The 23,098-nt window shown below is 38.3% G+C and overlaps 1 protein-coding gene across 5 annotated transcripts in view; it reads left to right on the forward strand.

Moving 5' to 3' along the window:
• Positions 1–23,098, forward strand: part of LOC127644893 (casein kinase I) — a 55,514-nt gene that overhangs the window by 27,253 nt on the left and 5,163 nt on the right. For 2 of the 5 annotated variants that reach the window (XM_052128333.1, XM_052128340.1), the window contains 9 exons: positions 4,771–4,922; positions 5,052–5,286; positions 6,206–6,291; positions 6,378–6,462; positions 6,960–7,108; positions 7,638–7,745; positions 13,538–13,648; positions 16,971–17,077; positions 18,834–18,857. In XM_052128333.1, the coding sequence (XP_051984293.1) occupies positions 4,771–4,922; positions 5,052–5,286; positions 6,206–6,291; positions 6,378–6,462; positions 6,960–7,108; positions 7,638–7,745; positions 13,538–13,648; positions 16,971–17,077; positions 18,834–18,857 (1,057 nt within the window). The remainder of the gene's footprint in view (positions 1–4,770; positions 4,923–5,051; positions 5,287–6,205; positions 6,292–6,377; positions 6,463–6,959; positions 7,109–7,637; positions 7,746–13,537; positions 13,649–16,970; positions 17,078–18,833; positions 18,858–23,098) is intronic. The other 3 variants (XM_052128358.1, XM_052128349.1, XM_052128366.1) reach the window with 3 other exon arrangements.

Raw genomic sequence — 23,098 nt, forward strand, 5'->3', positions numbered from 1 at the left:
TGTAGCCGTTTCTGTCATGCTTTGGCCCGCATTGAATGTATAACATAGGCCCAGAGCAGTTGTAGCCTATTCGTTAAGAGGATGTAGAAAGAGGCTTGTTTTCAAGTTTGATATCAAGTAGAATATTATTTACATTTCCTGGAACACAATTGGACCTTATGTCACTTTTGCAAACTTGTTCACAAACAACGTGACCAATGATGATAAACTACTAAAATAGAATTAATCAAATTCATATTTTGGTAATGTACCTTGTTAAGGTCCCTTATATAATTAACAGCATTAGCTGAGAGAGATTTGCTTTCAAATGTGAGCAAAAGGGACATTAACTGAAATATACCCATATGAATCGATATCAAATCTAAAGCTTGTGAATCATAATCAATATACATACCTAGACCTAGTGCTAACTTGACTTGAAAATTACAGCATACTAAAAGAACAGTTATTCGTATCGGAATGGACTAGTGCCAAAAATAATTGATACTCAAACTTGGTTGAAAAAAATGGTGTTGTGCAACCCAGCTGAACGCATTGTCGAACATGCTTAAAAATGTGGGTCTAATAAATGAGCACACAACATAATGTGTAAAACTTTGTAAACAATGGCTATTCAGTTTCTTCAGAAAGCTCTAGAGCTTTTAGCGTAACAATGTCCTAATTCAACTTTTAAATTAAAGTTGTCTGATCACATTTCCCAGCATATTTCTTTGTCCATTCAGGACATGTTTTATTTTTAATGGACCGTTTCGTAAAGCTGGTTTTTAGACCAATGAGGTTTTTCAGTGGGCGTGGCTACCCGGCGTGTGATTGATTGCAGAAAACAATATAGCAATAGTTTCATATCACGCATCGGGCGAGTATAGTTGTTTTCAGATATCATTAACTTCATAACTAAATTACTAAATCAACATTGTGTCCTTTATTTCCCACTCACATGTTCAAGCAGCATCTAGCTGTGGAGTGCCGACAGAAAGCTTGTGAAAGTGTTAATCACTAGAGATAGAAAGAGACCAACCACTGAATACATGTTCTGTGCAGTCTGAACACTAGATGAGTCATGCGCAGGCCAACAGTGTATTCTATTTTCAGGGGTGTTACAAAAACACCACACAATGAGCAGTGTAGGCTTGACCTAAAACTACCCACATCACCCTCTGTAGAGGCGCAGATTTTACAGATGTATGCTTTGACATAGACATTTATATTGGGGCTTGTAGAGATTAAACAGGGTTTCCGTGGGTCTTAAAAAGGTCTTAAAGTCGTAATTCGCCCTTCTGCAAAATAAGGCCTTAAAAAGGTCTTAAATCGGTCAAAAGGTCATTGTTTTCTCGTTGCATTTAGTTAGGGTGACCAGACGTCCCATTTGAAGAGATGTGTCCTGACAATTCTGTAAACATTGTAATTATGTCCTGGTTTCAGCTGGTAGGCTCACTGATTTGTTTCTACTTAGATTTGATGTACGCATTTTACTTCACTCTATTGTCTTTGGTGTCGTTTGCAGAGAAGTTTAGCAATTTCGAAGCTTTGCTCGTTGATTTGACGATACTTTCATTCTAGTCTTTCTGCTGAAATGTATCTGGATACCGTGGCAATGACGTCATACGCTTGCCGTGCACTCCTTGTCATCCTGTCAGTCAGCACAAGTAGATATGCACCAATAAACAATGTGTTTTCAACAACGAGCTGAAAGAAGGCGATCCATTTCTTCGTGCAGCACGTGAATATGTAAGCGAGCATTTTTCTGTAATGTTAATTTCTCCACAAGCACGGAGGGAAATTGGATAATGTCACATTTAGACAGAAACACTGCACATTTCACGTAGTACAAGCACTTGTATGTTCAGATGTGGGGGTTGTATTTTAAATTTTTGGTTACTATGTTGTAAATTTGTGCTAAAATGTGAAACTGACTTGACAAGTCATTTCATAATTACACATGCATTATGACATCATATGGATAGGATAGGCTACATGGAATTTGTACATTTTAAAAAAGCTCAAATATGGTTAAATCATGAAAAAACTGAATCTAAAATAAAATATACATTTTCACAAATGATATAGCCTATACAGTTAAGAGTAGACGTTTGCATAACCCTTTTGTATTCATAAGTTTCCACACCCCTTTCAGAATGTATACAAATACCCAATAAGAGATTATATTTTGTATGTAGTACTGCCCTTCAAAAGCTACATAGCAAACAATTTACTCTTATTTACACAAATCGCAGTGTTCAAAAGTTTGCACCCCTTGGTTCTTCTTATGTTGCCTTCTTGAGCGTCAATAATTGTTTGCACCTTTTGTAATAGTTGTGTATTAGTCCCTCAATTGTCAAAATCTGGACCTCATCTATAGCCACTGTTGGGAAAACTCAAATGTGCAGAAGCTGCTGAGAAATTTGACTGTAGTTGTTGTTTTTTTTTCTGAAGAAAAGTGGACATCACTGCTCAGGACAAAGGATGGATTCATGAACGGTTATTACACAAACAGTCATTGATCGAGAAAGCAACACACTATGTTAGAAACCAAGGGAAGGATTCCCCCCCACCGCCCTACACACACGCATTGATTCCTTCAATTTTCTTTAGTTGGTCTTAGAAAGGTCTTAAATTCTTAAATTTAGCTACATAAAACCTGCAGAAACCCTGTTAAAATCGTACAATATTTGCAAATCTTGCGCCAGCCTTCTGATAATTCTGGTTTCTTGTTTTTCTAGCACAATGTATGAGTGATCACAGCATTCAGTGACATGAGTCAAATCCCAAAGCCAACATTTGCATACTTGGTCATTTCTGTCCTATTCTCACAGTGCTGCCATCTACTGGCTGGAGTAACACATTGCTCAAATGGGCAGGTTGCGATCAGCATTTCATATCCGTAATCTACTATGTACATATAACAACCGTTAAGGATGATACTTGTGTAAAACAAACAAATTGATAATGGCAGGGTTGTACTTGCCCTTAAATGAATAATTCACCCAAAAGGAAAATTCCTTCATCTTTTATTCACTCATGCCATCTCAGATGTGTATGACTTTCTTTCTTCTATTCTTAGAAGAATATTTCAGCTCTGTAGGTCCATACAATGCAAGTCAACAGGGTACAAAACTTTGAAGCTCAAAAAGCATATAAAGGCAGCATAAAAGTAATCCATATGATTACTATGATTGATTGTAATCAGAATGAGCTTTATTGTCAAGTATGATTACACATACAAGGAATTTGTCTTGGTGACAGAAGCTTCCAGTGCACAAACAATATAACAACAAGATAATAGAATAAAAATGAATAGAAAATATAAGTATATATAAAAATGCACAATAGGACAAAAATATATACGTATGAACAAATACAAATCTGTTTTATACAGATGCAAGGGAATGTAATGGCAGAAGAGGTAGGGTATGTTGGATAAATATGAATGGACTAAGCTGTGTATTGCACATTATTATTGCTCAATGGGGCAGTTTTAACTGTTCATGAGATGGATAGCCTGAGGGGAAAAACTGTTCCTGTGCCTGACGGTTGTGGTGCTCAGAGCTCTGTAGCGCCGGCCAGAAGGCAACAGTTCAAAAAGGTAGTGTGCTGGGTGAGTGGGGTCCAGAGTCATTTTTCCAGCCTTTTTCCTCCCTCTAGAAGTGTAGTTATTGAAGGGAGGGCGGGGGTAACCAATAATCCTCTCAGCAGTCCAAACTGTTCTTTGTAGTCTTCTAATATTTTGTAGCTGATGTCCCAATCCAAAAATGTCTTAAAGTAAATACTCCAGTGTTTAAATCCATGTCTTCAGAAGTGATATAATAGGTGTGGGTGAGAAACGGATAAGTTTTTAAGTCCTTTTTTTCCCCAAACTGCCCTCCTAAGCCCACTTCTCTCCTCAGAGTTTTTCTTTTTGTTTGTTTTTTGGCAATTTCCGTTCTTCACGCATAGTGCCGCCACCTGACCAAGGAGGAGAATTTATAGTAAAAACTGACTTAAATATGACGTAAATACTTATGATTTTGGTTCTGAAGATATGAATTTAACCGCTGTAGTCATATTGGTTACTTTTATGCTGCTTTTGTGCTTTTTGGAGCTTCAGAGATTTGGACCCTGTTGACTTGCATTGTAAGGACCTTCAGAGCTGAAATATTCTTCTAAAAATCTTAATTTGAGTTCAGCAGAAGAAAGTCATTCACATCTGGGATGGCATGAGGGTGAGTAAATGATGAGAGAATTTTAGATTTTGAGTGACCTATCACTCTAAATGAATTTTGTTTAGACGTTTGTCATGGTAATGCTTTGTTTTGGATATGTAATATTTGGTAATGGCATAACTATTTTTTAAGTACCTTGGAGTACCATGGGTATACAAGGGCCCAACTATAAGGATGGCCCGCTGGCCTGAATACATTTATAATATGAAATTATGAGATTGATTTCTGATAGTCTTGGAAGCATTCGCTAGAATGTGTTGAAATGATTATTTTCCAGCAAAAGTGTGTTTGAATGTATAGCTTTCATTGAGTTACTTTACCGCAGTTTTTTTTTTAAAAACCTATTAAATTGTTTGACCGTTTCAGTACAATGAAATATCTCAAGGTACCATGGTGCTACCATCTGATACCATCACTGTACCATTGAACAGTACTTTTTTGTCTTGTGATGGAGTTTTACCAAACTCATTTTATAAAGTATTTCGATTCACTGAGAGAGGAAACATAGGGCAACTAAAGAATGTACATACATAGTGTAATTGATACAGTTTTGTATATCTGTCTCTTTCAGTTGAAGGTCTGCCTCAGGTCTTTTATTTCGGGCCCTGTGGGAAATACAATGCCATGGTTCTGGAGCTGCTGGGCCCCAGTCTTGAGGACCTCTTTGACCTGTGTGACCGCACATTCTCCCTCAAGACCGTCCTTATGATCGCCGTTCAGCTGGTGAGTGCACAGACCGCTACTATGGGGGTCAAATCCTCCCTTTTATTTTAGAATTTGCAATTCCCATGTGTTATTGGGAATGCGCATCCTGTATGTGTGTAATGCGCATCCTGTATTTAATTTCCATAGATTTCCCGCATGGAGTATGTGCATTCTAAAAACCTCATCTATAGGGATGTGAAGCCAGAAAACTTTCTCATCGGACGACAAGGAAACAAGGAGCAGCACATCATTCACATCATAGACTTTGGCCTTGCGAAAGAATACATCGACCCAGAAACCAAAAAACACATTCCCTACCGGGAGCACAAGAGCCTCACTGGGACGGCTCGATACATGTCTATTAATACACACTTGGGGAAGGGTAAGTGTTTGATGCGTCCCTAGCCCGCTACTATAATGGACTAAATTTAAATTTGACATGAAATTTATCCTGCCAAAATCTCCACCCTCTTTCTTTTGTTACTTTTGGAATTCACTAACTAAAGAATACCCCTACGGTAGTATTTCAAGTAGAGGTCAACGATGGTGGATTTTGCCGATACGATAACTTAAGGTGGTGGAAAATGGCGATAACTGATTAATCGGCTGATAGATATTAAAATAAAAATTTAAAAAATGATTTTTCTTTCCTTAACTTATAGTATGCATATAGACATATAGTCACATTTTTCTTTGCATGCCCTCGCTTGACTATATAATCAAAATAACAACTGTGCTTTGATGGTTCTAACCTAGACGCCGGCCACAGAGGAACACGGAGGAATAAAACATTTTTAAACCATTGCCATATATTTTTGATGATAACCGATTGTCCCAACAAGCAACTATCGGCACCGATTAATCGGTAAAACCGATATATTGGTCTGAAGTACCTTGGAGTACCTTATCAATACCATAGTATATGGATATGGTGTTCATTCAGTATCATGGTATACAGTGGCCCCAAGAAGCACTTAAAATATTTGAATGTAATATTTGCATTTTATAACATATCAAAGCAAATGACATCTGTAAACAAATGATGCTAGACCTTTTTTTCACAACTAAGCTTTATTAGCTGTTCATTTTAACCAACTGGTCCCAAGGTCTTTTCTAGTGGATGTATCAAATTTGTTCCCCACAAGTTCACACAAGTGCCCTAAAGTAACCGCAGGTGTAGTTCATCACATTAACTACTCACATGTTCCACTAAAGTTTGACGATCAAAAAGTGTCCAAACGAAGTTGTCCTCATATATTTTCAATGTTCTGTTGATTTGAATGTTTATTGTTGTTTTGCAGAGCAAAGTCGGAGGGATGACCTTGAGGCGTTGGGTCACATGTTCATGTATTTCCTCCGGGGTAGTCTCCCCTGGCAGGGATTAAAAGTATGTTGAACTAGTCTACTAACTCAAACTGTTATTCATTTTGTCCAACAGGATGCCACGACTGAAATGTTCATTTTCACTTGCAGGCTGACACATTGAAAGAACGCTACCAGAAGATTGGGGACACAAAACGAAACACTCCCATTGAGGCTCTCTGTGAGAACTTTCCTGGTGAGACGCCCTTAAAAGATATCATCATCTTGTTTTGTGTCAGATATCAGTTGAACACCTACTTTTCATGATCCAGTAAATTCCTGAATTCTGTCTTGCATTTCCTGTTTCACTCTGAAACCCGGCACATTATGGAAGTAAAATGGGTTCCAAATGGCATTTCATGTGGACAGGGCCAGACTGGTAATCTGGCATTCCGGGCATTTTCCCAGTGGGCCGACACAGGACGAATGGGCTACGATAAGCTAAAATGAGCCGCAGCGTTATGCATAACTGACAACAAAACGGCACTGCGATGTGCAGAAAAGGACAGCGAATCCTCAAGTTTTGGGCCAGTTGCCATGTAGAATCCCGGGCAGATTTATCTTCCCAGTTCAGCCCTGCATGTGGACTAAATGAAGACAATTTCTCTCTCTTTTTTTTTTATTATAACCGATTGTCTTGTCTTAGACCATTGAGGATAAAGCGTACTGATTTTTCCTCATTTGTAATTTCAGAGGAGATGGCCACGTATCTGCGCTACGTCAGGCGGTTGGATTTCTTCGAGAAGCCGGATTACGAATACTTGCGGACCTTGTTTACTGAGTTGTTTGAACGAAAAGGATATACTTTTGATTACTCTTACGACTGGGTCGGCAGACAGATTGTGAGTCAGCATGCTTAGAATGAATTTCTGCATTCCTCTCTACATAGCTCTGTTCCAGAAGCTGGTTAGCTGCCTTGCTGTCTAATGCCTGCACAGCTGCTACTTGCTTCTAAAGAGGCATCCTAACTAAAATGAAACCTCATAAGAGACTGATTTGAAATGCCTTAAATTGGCAGACAGCAACTCTGCATGTCACACCAATGGTGCTCAAGAGACTTGACTCTCAATTGATTCAGAAAGAGTTTGATGTTAGCATATTGATAAGCTAAACTGATGCTCAAATAAGCATAGAACAGACAGAGTGGTGCAAATATTGGGCAAAAATAGTAAATTTTTAATTGGATTGCACTTATACTGTGTTGGATGAAATTGACTCAATCTTAGGTGAATTTTTTCTCTCTCTCTGTATTGCCTAAATATGCTATCTAGGTAGGCAGCTCACTAAATTTTGAAGCAAAGCTGCTGTCTCTGGTTAGATTAAATTATTGCCGTGAATCTGATGTACAATATGTTTTGGTGTGTCTCCCAGCCCACGCCAGTGGGGTCGGTTCACGTGGACTCAGGGGCATCAGCCATCACGCGTGAGAGCCACACACATAGAGACAGACCCTCCCAGCACCAGCCCTTAAGGAACCAGGTAACTTTGATCGAAAGATTGGAGAAGCTTATTTCTATTACGGAAGGAGAAAATGTCCTGCTATGCTCGCATTAGGTTTCTCACGAAAACGGTCAAGAACACATCCAGAAGATACTTTGCCCCGGAAACAGAAGTAGGAAATAAGGAATTACCAGTGAAGCATTTTTTTTTGGACCATTAGGGAAAAAATCGAAATCGTAGTAATATGTTACATAGTAAATATTTTTCTCATTATGGTAATGCAAAAATGATATAGCCTAAATTTTGATGTATTTATACTGTATATAATTGTATAATCAAAGTTTTAAAAAAATGCTGTATTACAGTAATGAGACTAATGAAAGTTAGCTTCACAATGTCTTAAAGTAAATATAATGTCCTTATTAATTATATATACAGTGAGGAAAAAAAGTATTTGAACACCCTGCTATTTTGCAAGTTCTCCCACTTAGAAATCATGGAGAGGTCTGAAATTGTCATCGTAGGTGCATGTCCACTGTGAGAGACATAATCTAAAAAAAAAAATCCAGAAATCACAATATATGATTTTTCAACTATTTATTTGTATGATACAGCTGCAAATAAATATTTGAACACCTGTCTATCAGCTAGAATTCTGACCCTCAAAGACCTGTTAGTCTGCCTTTAAAATGTCCACCTCCACTCCATTTATTATCCTAAATTAGATGCACCTGTTTGAGGTCGTTAGCTGCATAAAGACACCTGTCCACCCCATACAATCAGTAAGAATCCAACTACTAACATGGCCAAGACCAAAGAGCTGTCCAAAGACACTAGAGACAAAATTGTACACCTCCACAAGGCTGGAAAGGGCTACAGGGAAATCGCCAAGCAGCTTGGTGAAAAAAGGTCCACTGTTGGAGCAATCATTAGAAAATGGAAGAAGCTAAACATGACTGTCAATCTCCCTCGGACTGGGGCTCCATGCAAGATCTCACCTCGTGGGGTCTCAATGATCCTAAGAAAGGTGAGAAATCAGCCCAGAACTACATGGGAGGAGCTGGTCAATGACCTGAAAAGAGCTGGGACCACCGTTTCCAAGGTTACTGTTGGTAATACACTAAGACGTCACGGTTTGAAATCATGCATGGCACGGAAGGTTCCCCTGCTTAAACCAGCACATGTCAAGGCCCGTCTTAAGTTTGCCAATGACCATTTGGATGATCCAGAGGAGTCATGGGAGAAAGTCATGTGGTCAGATGAGACCAAAATAGAACTTTTGGTCATAATTCCACTAACCGTGTTTGGAGGAAGAAGAATGATGAGTACCATCCCAAGAACACCATCCCTACTGTGAAGCATGGGGGTGGTAGCATCATGCTTTGGGGGTGTTTTTCTGCACATGGGACAGGGCGACTGCACTGTATTAAGGAGAGGATGACTGGGGCCATGTATTGCGAGATTTTGGGGAACAACCTCCTTCCCTCAGTTAGAGCATTGAAGATGGGTTGAGGCTGGGTCTTCCAACATGACAATGACCCGAAGCACACAGCCAGGATAACCAAGGAGTGGCTCTGTAAGAAGCATATCAAGGTTCTGACGTGGCCTAGCCAGTCTCCAGACCTAAACCCAATAGAGAATCTTTGGAGGGAGCTCAAACTCCGTGTTTCTCAGCGACAGCCCAGAAACCTGACTGATCTAGAGAAGATCGGTGTGGAGGAGTGGGCCAAAATCCCTCCTGCAGTGTGTGCAAACCTGGTGAAAAACTACAGGAAACGTTTAATTGCAAAACAAAGGCTACTGTACCAAATATTAACATTGATTTTCTCAGGTGTTCAAATACTTATTTGCAGCTGTATCATACAAATAAATAGTTAAAGAATCATACATTGTGATTTCTGGATTTTTTTTTAGATTATGTCTCTCACAGTGGACATGCACCTACGATGACAATTTCAGACCCCTCCATGATTTCTAAGTGGGAGAACTTGCAAAATAGCAGGGTGTTCAAATACTTATTTTCCTCACTGTATATATGTATATTATTCAATTTTTATTTTTGTTGAAACATGTTTCGTGAGATCCACCCAAATAAGAGAGCATCACACTGCACTTTATGGACAGAGCTGTTGGTGGAGGTGGAGATGATTTCTGAGGGTCAATGCAGTAGATTTAAAAACGAAAACATCAGACCCGCCCACTGCACTCCCACTCAATACACTGGCTGCTACAGCATGCACTGCTTCAGTTTATCATTCCTCAGAGTGCTTGCTGGGAATAGACGTTAGTGAATGCTATGCTGTTTACACATCTCTCTAAAGATTATAATTTTTACATGGATTCATTTGCTCCCGCTTTTTCTGCCTCTTTAAGTTTGAAAGTGCAATGCAGCTTTGCACATCTTTGCCTTATTTTAAACTCTCAGCTCCTGAAGTCTCATTTTGGCTTTTAAAAGGAAGAATTCAAGCTTAAGTGATGTTGACATCATTTGTCTAAAGAGATAGTTCACCCAAAAATGAAAATTCTGTCATCAATCACCCTTATGACGTTCCAAACCCGCATTAACCTTTTCAGTGATGTGCAAAGAGAGATTTATCACCATTCACTTTTTTTAAAATGGAAAGAAGATGCTATTAAAGTGAATGAGGCTAGCATTCTGCATAACATCTCGGTTTGTTTTTGGAATGGCATGAGTGTGAGTAAATAATGACAGAACTTTCATTCCTGGTTGACTTGATATGGGTCTTGTGAGGGAAGAAAAGTGCAGATATATTTAGAACTCCTTGGCTGTAAGACACAAGGGCCTCTTAAACCACATCATCATCAGTTTGGATGTAGTTTTAGTGTTTAGTGAATGTGTTTAGAGGGCAGAACGGCTCTAATTAATGCACATCTCTTTGGCCCTTCAAGGTCACCTGAGATGTAAAGATGTGTCACGCTGACTGTGAATTGTTTTCTTAAAATGGAAATCATGCGTTCCTGCAGACCCATTCACATTGGGGGCTAAATTTCACCCAGTGACATGGCTATTACAATAGCTAATATTAATGGAGTTTGCTAAGGCAAGCATTGCTTTTAACTATCGGTCGTACACCCTGTCTACACTGGACGTGAGCGGTGCAACGTATCAAGTCAAATCGCTCCCAATATATTATGCTGTCCACACTAGGTGTGACTGTCATGCCGCTTTACACTGACAGTTTATGGACACCCCGATTTATTTATGACACGTTGCACGTGCTTGACGCTACAGCTGATAGTCGTGCACGTCATCTTTTTAAAACAATCGCTTCTACACGTCCTGTGTCGACAGCCTCAAATCATTGCAACGCGACAACGGTCGCTTTCGATGTAGGCAAGGTGTTAGGAGTTTTAAACTTTGGCACATAAAGGCAAATTAAAGTGCACATATTGCAAATTTGTCATCAGCACTACGTGAGGACTGTTCATGTGCAGCCCAGTTTTTATCGATTTATTTTTTGACGGACTGTCTGCGTCTGTGTTTATCGTCTACCCATGAACCTCACGTTAACTGTAATAATATCACAAGAGCAGTCGCAGTGAGCATGCGGCGACTGGGTCTGTATGGGCTCATGGTCAAGAGTATACTCTTGACCATGGGGTGCAGTGGTGGCTCAGTGGTTGAGGCTCAGGGTTACTGACCAGAAGGTTGGGGGTTCAAGCCCCAGCACCACCAAGATGCCACTGTTGGGCCCTTGAGCAAGGCACTTAACTCCAGGTTGCTCCGGGGGGATTGTCCCTGTAATAAGTGCACTGTAAGTCGCTTTGGATAAAAGCGTCTGCCAAATGCATAAATGTAAATGTAAATGAGTATACTTTGAAAGGCTGAACGCTCAACCCCGGCATGCGGGGAATAAAAAGTATAACCTAGCCTTTACTTGTCCTGCACTGTTTGCACTACTGACATAAATGATATTGCACATTTTTAGTAGATACTGACAGAAATGTGCATTGCACTCTGTTTAAATAGACATTGGAAGATTTTCTACTTCACTTTGTGGTGTGAATAGCCCTTACTACCAAGATTTTTGGTAGAAGGAACATGCACACTTCCTATATCACTCTACAGCACTACGGAGCCCTTTCAAAGACAGGGATGGAATTGAGTTTTTTTGCGTGCTCTCTCAATAACATCTGCATCCCCTCACAATAGTTTCACGTTTCTCTCGCAATAATACATTTTGTTGATACCATGCAGTTGCCATGTTTATTGGTGGAAACCACGGCTTTTCTATAGTAACCACTACAGTTCCAAGTTTTTTTGGCGGAAACATGATTTTACTATAGATACTGTAGTAATCTAGGCTGTAGTTGTAGGCTGTAGTAATCCTTGTTTTTTGGTGGAAACCATGGTTTTAAAATAGTAATATTGAAATAATTACATAGTACTTATTATTTTAATTTTTTTGGGAGGATCCCTTGGTTTTAAAACGGCAGACTGGATCCATATAGTTTATTGTAGATTAACCATGGTTAATCTTGTGGTTACTATGGTTTTACCACAAATACCATGGTTAAACTATGATAACTGTAGTAAAAACATGGTTTTACCACAGTTGCCATAGGGTTTTGGTAGTAAAACAGTGTGTACCACCAACCATCGTTTTCCTGTACTATTACTATGGTTTCACTATGAATATCATGGTTAAAATGGTTAGTGTTGTAAAACCATGGCAAATGTATTGGGAGGTAATGGAAACTAATGCGAGGGCACACAAAACTATTTAAGAAACAAGAAAATTCCACCCTGTCTTAAATGGCTCCGTAAGAGCACAGCATATTTACACAGGCACTCTGATTTGTGTAGGCCCCATTCACACCTTCTTAATATTGTCATGCCACAAGGGGCTTTTATTGAAACTATACCACAGCACAACACAATTTCAGATGTACATTTGGATTTTTACATTTGTTGTCTTACATCTCAGAATGGGTTCCTCTTCATGTTAAGGTCTTCTAGTCTAGTACATGACTTAATATGATGCCCTTCAGATTTTTATATACTTTAACATAACAGGTAGTTCAGTCTTAGTTTTTAATAACAGTCAGATCTTACTGTCTAATTTCAATGTCGGATGCTTGATTTGCTACACATGGTGTCCAAAGCTTGGAGAATGTACACTGTTTCTTTTCCTCTGTTTAAAGGGAAATATTACCCAAAAATACAAATTGTGTTGGCATTTGCTCACCATCATGTCATTCCAAACCTGTAGGACTATCTTTCTTAGGCAGAACACAAAAAGAAAAATTTTACTAATATCCTTGTCTGTCATAAATACCCAAAAGTGTCATAAAAGTCCATGAGACTCAAGCATATATTCCAAGAATGCTTAAGCCTGCTAAGTACGTTTTTCAGTAAAGACCATGACATCCATTGCATGTTCATGAGTGCTATGAAGAAGCTCGTTCACAGAGGAAATCGTGTTTACACAAGAACTTGCGTTCACTGAAGAAAAGAGAAAAAAGTATATTTTGAGTAAAAAGATAGATTTGGATATTCATCAGAAATGTTCCTTTTACGTTCTGCTTAACAAAGAAAGTCATACGGGTTTGCAACAGCATGACAGAATTTTCATTTTTGGGCAAACTTTTCCTTAAATGTGTTTTTGTTTATTTTGTGCTGCTTGTATTTTATTGGACAACTTGGTCCTCAGTCACTAATGCCGTTTCCTGGCTTTGACTGGCTCTCTTTGTTTCTCTTTGGTTTTCATTCCTGCATTGTGCTGCATGCCACCTGGCTTCACTCCGCCCTCTTGCACTCACTCACCACACCTCCCCTCCCTCCCGCTCCGCCTCCTCCATCTGCCCAGACGGCCGTCTCTGACCGCAGAGGAGCTTGGGAGGTGCAACCCAACCGGCAGACAAACTCCTCGTATCTGACCTCCCACCTGGCGGCGGACAGGCACGGGGGCTCAGTTCAGGTACTGCTTCATCCCTCGCTCGACTCCTCCTCCTGTGTGTGCTCATATTTACAATCATCTGCAGCTCCCCACACCTCGTCTCAGATTTTACAGTAGAGCTCCTCCTCTATGGGTTCCCCTTTTGTCTGTTCTCGTCCTAATTAAAAACCATAGTATGTAGCATGTATACTAGAAAACGGGGCCACATGGCAAATGGTGAAAGAGAAGCACCTAAGTTTGCTGCCATTGAAAACTTAGCTAAACAATTTACTTATTTATTTATTTGTAGCAAGCTATTGCTCACAAGACCTCACAGTGACATCATTTTGTTATTTACAAAAAGTCGTAGAAGTATGCCAAAAATTTTGCTAATACCTCAAGGCATTTTCAAGATATGAGCAATCAAACATAGTGGCCTCGTTTTGTTTGGGCCACCCTTGTAGATGCAAGTAGACTTAACTCCGATAGGCTATTTAAATATTGTTGTTTCTACTTAATCATTTTAGTTATAGTGACACTCCAAACGACTATTTGCAACAAAACAACTCAATAATACCAAAGATCTAAAACCTCTGTTTATAGAATTTATTTTAATTAACAACTATTTAAATCCCCCCATAAGGGCCAATTGCCTTTAACCAAGAAAACATAAATAATTCAAGTACAATGGATTATGGGTATTCCCCATGGCTTCTATTTTGTACTCAATCGTTTGTTAAAAACCTAGAGATTTTTAAGCTAAATAAGTTCAAGGAACATCGATGTTTTGAGCCTGAAACTTAACGTTCAAGTCATTTTTAATTAAGACAACTTGATTTTTCCGGTAATGAGTGCAACAGTGCCCGCCCACTTTTCCAGCTGTCTTGGTTCCGGAAGTATTTTTCCCATTCATTTGTTCTAAGGGGATTTCATAGTGAGCTCTAAGCCATGAACTAAACCAACCGGGTGAATCACGCCATTGCAAACCGGTTTGAAAATCAGACAAAAAGATTAAAGTTACAAGACTGTGTACTGTCTTTACTGAGTGCCTAACCTACGATACAGGAAGCATTGTGAATGGCGTAATCAAATTAAAAATGAATAAAACTCTTGATTTAAAGTTGTTAAATAGAAGTATAGCCACAATATATTTTAATTCTATAAATGTTCAGAAATGTGCAAATAGACTAGTAGTTTGAGAGTGTAGGGAGACCGACTGACATTCAGAGTTGGCGGTCACGATTCGGGAACCCGACTGCTGCGATTTATTGAATCAATACTTTAGATCCATGTATCAAGTTTTATTTTACGTGAACGTTTTTGATGTGTGCATTCATATAATTTTGGACTGTTCAATTAATGAAGAAGCTGGTTGTTAAAATAAGTGGAAACTTAAATCGGTTGGTCTCTTCTAATACGAGAGATTGAAACTGATTGCGGATGTTTCTCTTGCGCATTTGACACCATTTTGGTCTCGCTTACTTTAAGGAGTACCATGTCATTTTTGTTTACAACGGTAAACCATTTCAGAACTTGTTTTAAACAGTAACAATTGCGACATTGTGACGCATCGTAATGTGTGTATATAATAATAATAATAATAATAATAATAATAATAATAATAATAATAATAATGACGTGTTTCACAGTGTGCATTTACCGGGAGGTAGTTGGCGATACATAGACCTACTGTGAATGTTTGAAACTGTTTTTATTATTATGTAATGTGCAAACTTTTCCTCATTCCAACTCCTTTACCTCATCCATTTTTGGGGGTTTGTTGCCCACTTCTTTAGTATTCCTCTACCATTCTTACACGAATCATCTAACAATAATAATAATTTTCCCCCTTCTAATTGATTCAAATAAGAAAGATACCAAAAGTGTATAGGGTATTTAGTAACCCAAGATTTGTAATATATATTTCCACTTCTATAAACCATATTTTTACTACGACAGGATATCTGTTTCTTTATTACGAGACAAATGAGTGCCATATTCATACAAATTGCTACCATGTGTAGATTTTCTGCGCAATGGTGGTGAATTTCAGTATCCCATATGTGTGTGTACACAAATTATAGATGCTCTTTGTTACTCAAGGTGGTGCTGATGTTTCATTGATTGACTTGATTTACATTTGGCATTATTTAATGAAGAAACAACATGGAAATAAACTATTTACACAGGAATAGTTTAGGCTATTGAAATTTGGCTGTACTACTGATATTATGTCATTTTTGCATCTATTTAGACTCGAGAAGTGCCTTAGAAAATAAAGCCTATGTGTAGCTTATGTGTATCTTATGTGTAGCTCGATATGCTTTTGACAGACAGCCAGAGAAGTGCGGAAGTTATGAATCCCGTTCTATCATCCGTTGCATTACCTCTTTCATATATGGAAAATAAAGCATCAAAATATAACAATGCATTCTGTTTTTTTTCTCACTATCTGAGCATTTTGTTGATCCATTTGTGATCGCTAAAGACTCAAGGTATATATTAATGTCAGTGATGGTGTAGTGGGCTAAAGCGCATAACTGTTAAGCAGAAGGTTGCTGGTTCGATCCCCACAGCCACCACCACCGTGTCCTTGAGCAAGACACTTATCTCCAGGTTGCTCCGGGGGGATTGTCCCTGTAGTAAGTGCACTGTAAGTGGCTTTGGATAATAGCATCTGCCAAATGCACAAATGTAAATGTAAAATGTTAACTGTGGCTCTGGGTGCTACTAGCTCATCTCAGCAATGTTGAGTAGTCGATTTCTGCCGGAGTTGCCAAGTTGGAAGTCTAAAATCAAGTGGTGTTCTTTTGTACTTTTCCAAGTAGGAGGTTGGAAAATGGAAATTATGACTTTACAAGTTGAATGAAATACAGCATAAGATAAAGGCTGAGATCATCAGAATAATAATTTTAGCACCTGTTGTCTTCGGTACTGCTATGGGAAAAAACTAATGCAATATTCAGCTTTGTTCTCGTGTTGATCATCAAGTCAACTTTATTGATTTCTGATTTTATCAAATGATAACATGCGTATCATATTTTGGCCACATTTGATTGGGATCCAATTAAATGTAACCTAAACCCAACCTTAACCCATATTAAGTACATGTAGTTACCTAATATTACTCAGTACTATCTTGGGTAAGTACACCAAGTATGCTGAAAGTACACGTATTGTAAAAACAAGTGCAACTGATTTAACTCACTTTGCAATAGTAAATGCACAAATAAACTAATATGTTTAAGCTGTCATTACTTTGAGATGGGAGACTGAATTATCTCATTTGGTCAAGTCAAATTAGCATTGTTACACTGATGCCACCTGATTTGACTTTGTTTTCATACGTCTTTTTCTGCCACAGGTGGTGAGTTCGACTAATGGTGAACTAAATGCAGACGACCCACTGGCGGCCCACTCAAATGCACCAATCACAGCACAGGCAGAGGTGGAGGTGGTGGATGAGGCCAAGTATGTGCACCCAGCTTCACACTCCTATACGTTGTCTTTACCTTGTGTCTTATTGGCACAAGGTGTCCTGTAGCACTCAAGGTTTTGTACATGACTTCCCCTTTACCTTCATTGTTCCATTGCCATCTGTTCCTCTGTAGTGTTGTGTGTACTGTAGGTGTATGGAATTGTAGCATTGCGTTTCCCATGACAAATGTAGAATAAATTATATTTCAGTGCATCAGCTGATCAGTAAACTCAACAGGGACAGTCTAGCCAACAACAAATGTTTATCATGACACCTGTGATGCCTTAAAAATGCTGTTTAGGTAGGCAGTTCACTAGGTTTTGGAACCAAGCTCATATTTACGTTGAAAGTGTAGATGGCAGAATTCATAATGGTGCAGCCAGTGAGTTCACTTGTAATAAAAAGGCAATTAAACTCTTGTTTTAATGCACCTTATGTCCCTGTGCATTTGAGTTTCAGTTATATAAAACATCCTGTCTGAGATAATAACAAACAGATATTCTTGTAGTTCTTTGATATCTTAAAAAGCTGTGTGTCTTTGATTTATTGATGAAAGTAGCGCTGACTGTGCAGCGGGCTTTATCAGTTAACTCGACGGCACAAACACACAAGGTCGCCATGGTTATTACACAGTATTGATGCTCTGCAGACGTCTTCTGATCTCTCTGATCCTCTACTCTTCTGTGTATTTCCTTTTTGCCTTGACGATAGTAGTTATCATTGTATAATATTCTGCCCATAATGCTGGAACATTGCCGCTTGTAGCAAAGCACTGTAAAGTAGGCTTACATTAATGTCAAAATTGTACTAGTCAATTTTGGAATTGTGGATAAAAGTGGATGGGGAACTGTGGCTGCTCAAAAAATACAAAAAGGCCAGCAGTTGATCTGACTGAGAATTCGAAGCAATATATACCCAAAGGGCTTTTGCACACTTGTGACACAGGCACCTGTGTCTCTTTCTTCGGCCGAAGATATATACAGTATCTTACAAAAGTGAGTTTTTGTAAATATTTGATTATATCTTTTCATGTGACAACACTGACGAAATGACACTTTGCTACAATGCAAAGTTGTGAGTGTACAGCTTGTATAATGGTGTAAATTTGCTGTTCCCTCAAAACAACTCAATACACTGCCATTAATGTCTAAACCGCTGGCAACAAAAGTGAGTACACCCCTAAGTGAAAATGTCCAAATTGGGCCCAATTAGCCATTTTCCCTCCCCGATGTCATGTGACTCGTTAGCGTTACAAGGACTCAGGTGTGAGTGGGGAGCAGGTGTGTTAAATGTGGTGTCATCGCTCTCACACTCCCTCATACTGGTCACTGGAAGTTCAACATGGCACTTCATGGCAAAGAACTCTGAGGATCTGGAAAAAAAGAGAATTGTTGCTCTACCTAAAGATGGCATACATTAATGATGATTGCTGCACATATAAACTGGCTCAAGACCAATTGACCAATCCGCAGAATATATTCTGGCCTGTAATTGCTGAAGAGTGTGCATCTTGTACCATATTCACTAGAGCAGTGGGCTGGTGAGCTGAGGACAACACTACTTTAATCCAAATTCCTTATATTTATTCTCTTTCAACACTTTCCACTTATAAAGGGATAGTTCTTCCATCTCTCTCTCTGTCTCTCTTGTGTCTTTCTGTTGGTCTCATGTTGCCGGCATTAAGTTTGTCTCATCGTCTCACCTCTGTGTAATAATCTCTGTCTTTTCTCTTTTCACACTCTTCTGTAGCTGCGTGAAAATGCTCAACTTGTGGTGAGTCCCTCTCTCCAGTCCACATCAAACCTAAAGTGAAGTGGACCAGCCTAGACTGTGGCCATAAAGATCTAGCTTGCATTAAGACTCAGATCTGCTATCGCAGTTAAATGCAAATTTAGTTATTCATGCTCTGAGTTTGAAACGGGAAGAGAGAGGCCTGGTAAAGTCTGATTTCAGAGACTGAAATTTTTGAATGTTGATTGAAAGTATGCTGAGAAGTCTCTAATATCTCGACTTATTTACATATGGCAAGCCCAAAGATTACATGAGAATGTAGAAGTCTGTACTATCTAAAATTGCACTCGTACAATGCAGTGTGCAGCCCTTAATCAAATCTCATCTTACTGAATTACCAATTCTACAACAGCTTATTTAATTTTTGAAAGAATTTATAATGTCAAACTGTTCACATTTTGTACCACATCATTGTTGAATTTTAGATTCTGTTGGGTTGGCACATTCCAAGGGTGTTAAATGTTTTGTTTTTATGTTTGTGAAGTAGTTGCTGGTTTTGTTGACAGCATTAGTTGTGCTTCAATTACACACTTTTTAAAATTGTCACATTTTCAAAGGAACAATTATCAGGGGCCAAGCATCCCATAGAACCGTAAGCGGGAAAGTTGTGAAATTTGGCACACAGATAGAGGGCAGTCTGAACATTAACTGGAGCACATTTGAAGTCTCTAATTCAAACCCTCTAGCGCCACCAACTGCCCAAAGTTTCACACTTGTTTATGCTAATAACTTTTGAACCGTTTAGTGCTAGTATAAAAATTATTTTTCCTCCGATTCCTTTGCTCAAGACGAATCGATTGCACCATATTTCATCATTTTACGTCTTGAAAATTGTTCAAAAATCAAGTATTTCTAACTTCTAGACAGTTTGCCCAATTTTCACGAAAATTGTTCTCTCATATAACGTGCAAACAAATTAGACGTAGAGCACATCAAATTGGACTTGAGGCTATATCTCCGCAACGCTTTAGCATATTCACACCAAACTTGGTGTGTGTTATGACAACTATGACCTGAGGACACATGCACAGTTTCAGCACAGCACCACCTAGTGGTCACGAGATATGAAAAATACATTTTTGTGCTTATAAACTTCTGAACGGTTTCACCTAAAATCACAAATCTGGTCTTGTTAGATTCTGTGCGGTATGACGAGTCGAATGATACCAAATTTTGTCCGTCACCCATTTTGAATATATTTGTAAAATGCTTTATTTTTCAAACGCATTGACATATCGTTACGAAACTCGCTATGTGTATCAATGTCCTGAAGGTACTCAAAAGTTTTCAAACAGTGCCACCTTCTCGTCAAAAATTATACCAAATTTCATAAATGCTAACTTTTGATTACTTTGTGCTATTTTCATGAGATAAGTCTTGGTAGATTCTGTGGGTCATGCCAAGAACGTGGATTCCAATTATGCCATGATCGATCGAACATACTTTCCACCATTTTGAAATCCTTTAAAAATCAACTTTTTTTAACTCCTACAGCATTTGTCAGATTTTAACCAAAATCGAATCAGACCACCTTCAGACCATGCCGACAAGAAGTAATTGATTTTGTATTCATTGATCAAACCATTTTCATTTAACATAATGAATTTGATGGCCCGGAGCTTGAATGGTTTTCAGGCTCTATCTCAGCAATGCTTTGACGTATTGACATAAAACTTTATATCTGTCATCATGACCGCACCTTGACCATACCGTATCAATTTGGTGACAGCTCCACCTGTTGGTCAAAAGTAATACGCTTTTAAACTATTTTGTCTAAAATCATGACCAGACTGCTTTAAATTTTTTTTGTTTTTGCCATTTGTTGTGCTTAATAATGGTTGATGTGCTTGGCCCCTTAATTGCTTCTTGCAGCTATATTTATTATTATTATTCATCCAAAAATTCTTGAGATTGCCAAGATTAATTTGTACTGCTTACAAAGTGGTAACTGTGTATCAGAAATCAGAATAATTCACTTTTTTTTTTTTTTATTGAATTTTTTGAAAAATGTTATTATAATTTTTTTTATTAGAATGTAATCTCTAGGGAAAGTGAGAAATCTGAAACTGGAAGCACCACTTTATTTATTTTGTTCCAGAAATGTGAAAATCAATACTACCTGTTTTCAGTACATTTATTTTATTTGTTTTTTTACAGCAATTAAAATATTAAAGGGAATATAATGTAATTCAGTAAAATAAGGGACTTGGTTAAGGATCTAAATATTTGCGGGACACTATTCAGTACAGATTATGTTTTATTTCTTGTTAGAAACGTATCCAGAAACGATACAGCCAGCAACTGATGCTCCAATATACTGGCTGTTTTTCAGCATCCATTAGGAACATGTTTAGTGAAGTCTTTCGCTTTTTAGTGTGTCAGTCTGGAGCTGTTCTCTTCCTCTGCATGCTCCTTGTTTCCTCCCAACCCATTCTGTTGTGTTGTTGCTATTCAACACCGTTTTATCTGAACGCACATGTGTTTAAGTTCCCCTTCTGTTAACTTCTACTTGTTGTCATTCATAGGCAGCAAGCATTTAGGTCAATAATGATATACTAATACATTCAAACGGCTGTTTTTGACAACGCTGACAATATGTAGCATGGCCTACATACCTGCTACATACTGATGGTGCATGTGTGTAGGGCTGGGCGATTATATGGAATAGTCACTAATATTTTGCAGGCAATTCTTTTCAAAAATATGATTTATGTGGAATTAATTTATAACTTGAAATATTAATATATAGCTACATCTGTTCACGTTTCTGTGACAGCTAAAGGGTGTGCACCCAGTAACTACTCATTATAAGGGAAAAACAAGAGTATGACTTGCATGCAACAGAAAAAATATACATTATTTTGAATTCGTGGAGCAGCAAGAAAAATTCCTGTGAAAGTTTCAGAAATTAACTTGAGTAAATAAGTGAGTAATGTGATTACGGTTTGGCTAAAGAAACATCATTACCATTTTATTAAAGTAATTTTTAGTGGATTACTTGAGTAACTTGTCCAACACTGATGAAATTAATATTTCAATCATTTTAAAGCGCTTTTTTCTTAGAAGAATATCATTAGACACATTTTGCGCACCTGCCTTGTTTTGTGGCTTGCGAGTTCATGAGCATTGAGACGTGCTTTTATAGCATTAAACCTCGGTGTTCAAAATGGCAAGTGCATTAGATTTGGGAAGCCTTACTGGAGTGTGACATCTTCCAGCACTGAATCACGCAATTGCTTCCATGGACAAATGTAGGCATTTTACTATTACTATGGAAAATATTTATTTTCTGAAATAGTTTTGTTTCCTCGCAATACCTTTTGTGTTCACTAGCAATTATTTTGGGTTCCCTCACAAAACCTTTATTCATCCCTTCTGGAAATTAACCATGGTGTTACTACAGTAACTAGAGTTCAACTACGGCATAACCATAAAATGTACTATGGTTTTACTACAGGAACCATATTTGAACTATGACATTCATAGTAAAACCATAGTAAAAAAAAGGCCTAATCATTCAGCCAAATAAACATGGTTACTAAATGTTTCTATAGTAACACATCATGGTTCATTTGTAGTACAAGTAGGCTATGGTTTTTAAAACCATGGATTCCACCATAAAAACGAAGCATGGTTTACCAGTAATTCTGCAGGATCCATGTAACCTCTTTTTGTAGTAAAAACTAGGACTGTGCACGGTTTCATGAACGTTTTTTTTTTTTTTTCTCTGGACGCAGGAATAAAGAACGTTTATTGCAATGGAATTTCCTCAAACACTACTCCAAAATATCAACAGATAAAGTGAGCAATTGCTCCAGCGTCCAGCGCGTGTTAACAATACATAGCAAAACAGCACAGGTGCACAGAAAAGCATGTTTGAAAAACTGACCCAAAACCAGAAACTGGTTTGTCAGAACTCGTTGCGTTCGGGTCAGCTTGACGACCTCTGTTGCATGTGTAGAATAACCGTATAGTGATTTTGGTATTCGAATAGTGACATATCAAGCAGTTAACCGAACGTCGACTATCCGTGCACATCCTTAGTAAAATCCGTGTTACTTGTACCACAAATGAACCCTGGTTTTACTATAATACGTTTTAACTAAAACGTAATTTTTTTGTTGTTGTCAGAATTAATGATGTATTGCCATAGTTGTGGTTTTCCTGTATTATTGCTACAGTTTTACAACAAATATCATAAATGTCATATGGTTACTAAATAC

Source organism: Xyrauchen texanus, chromosome 1 (genome assembly GCF_025860055.1).
Source record: "Xyrauchen texanus isolate HMW12.3.18 chromosome 1, RBS_HiC_50CHRs, whole genome shotgun sequence".
NCBI lineage: Eukaryota > Metazoa > Chordata > Actinopteri > Cypriniformes > Catostomidae > Xyrauchen > Xyrauchen texanus.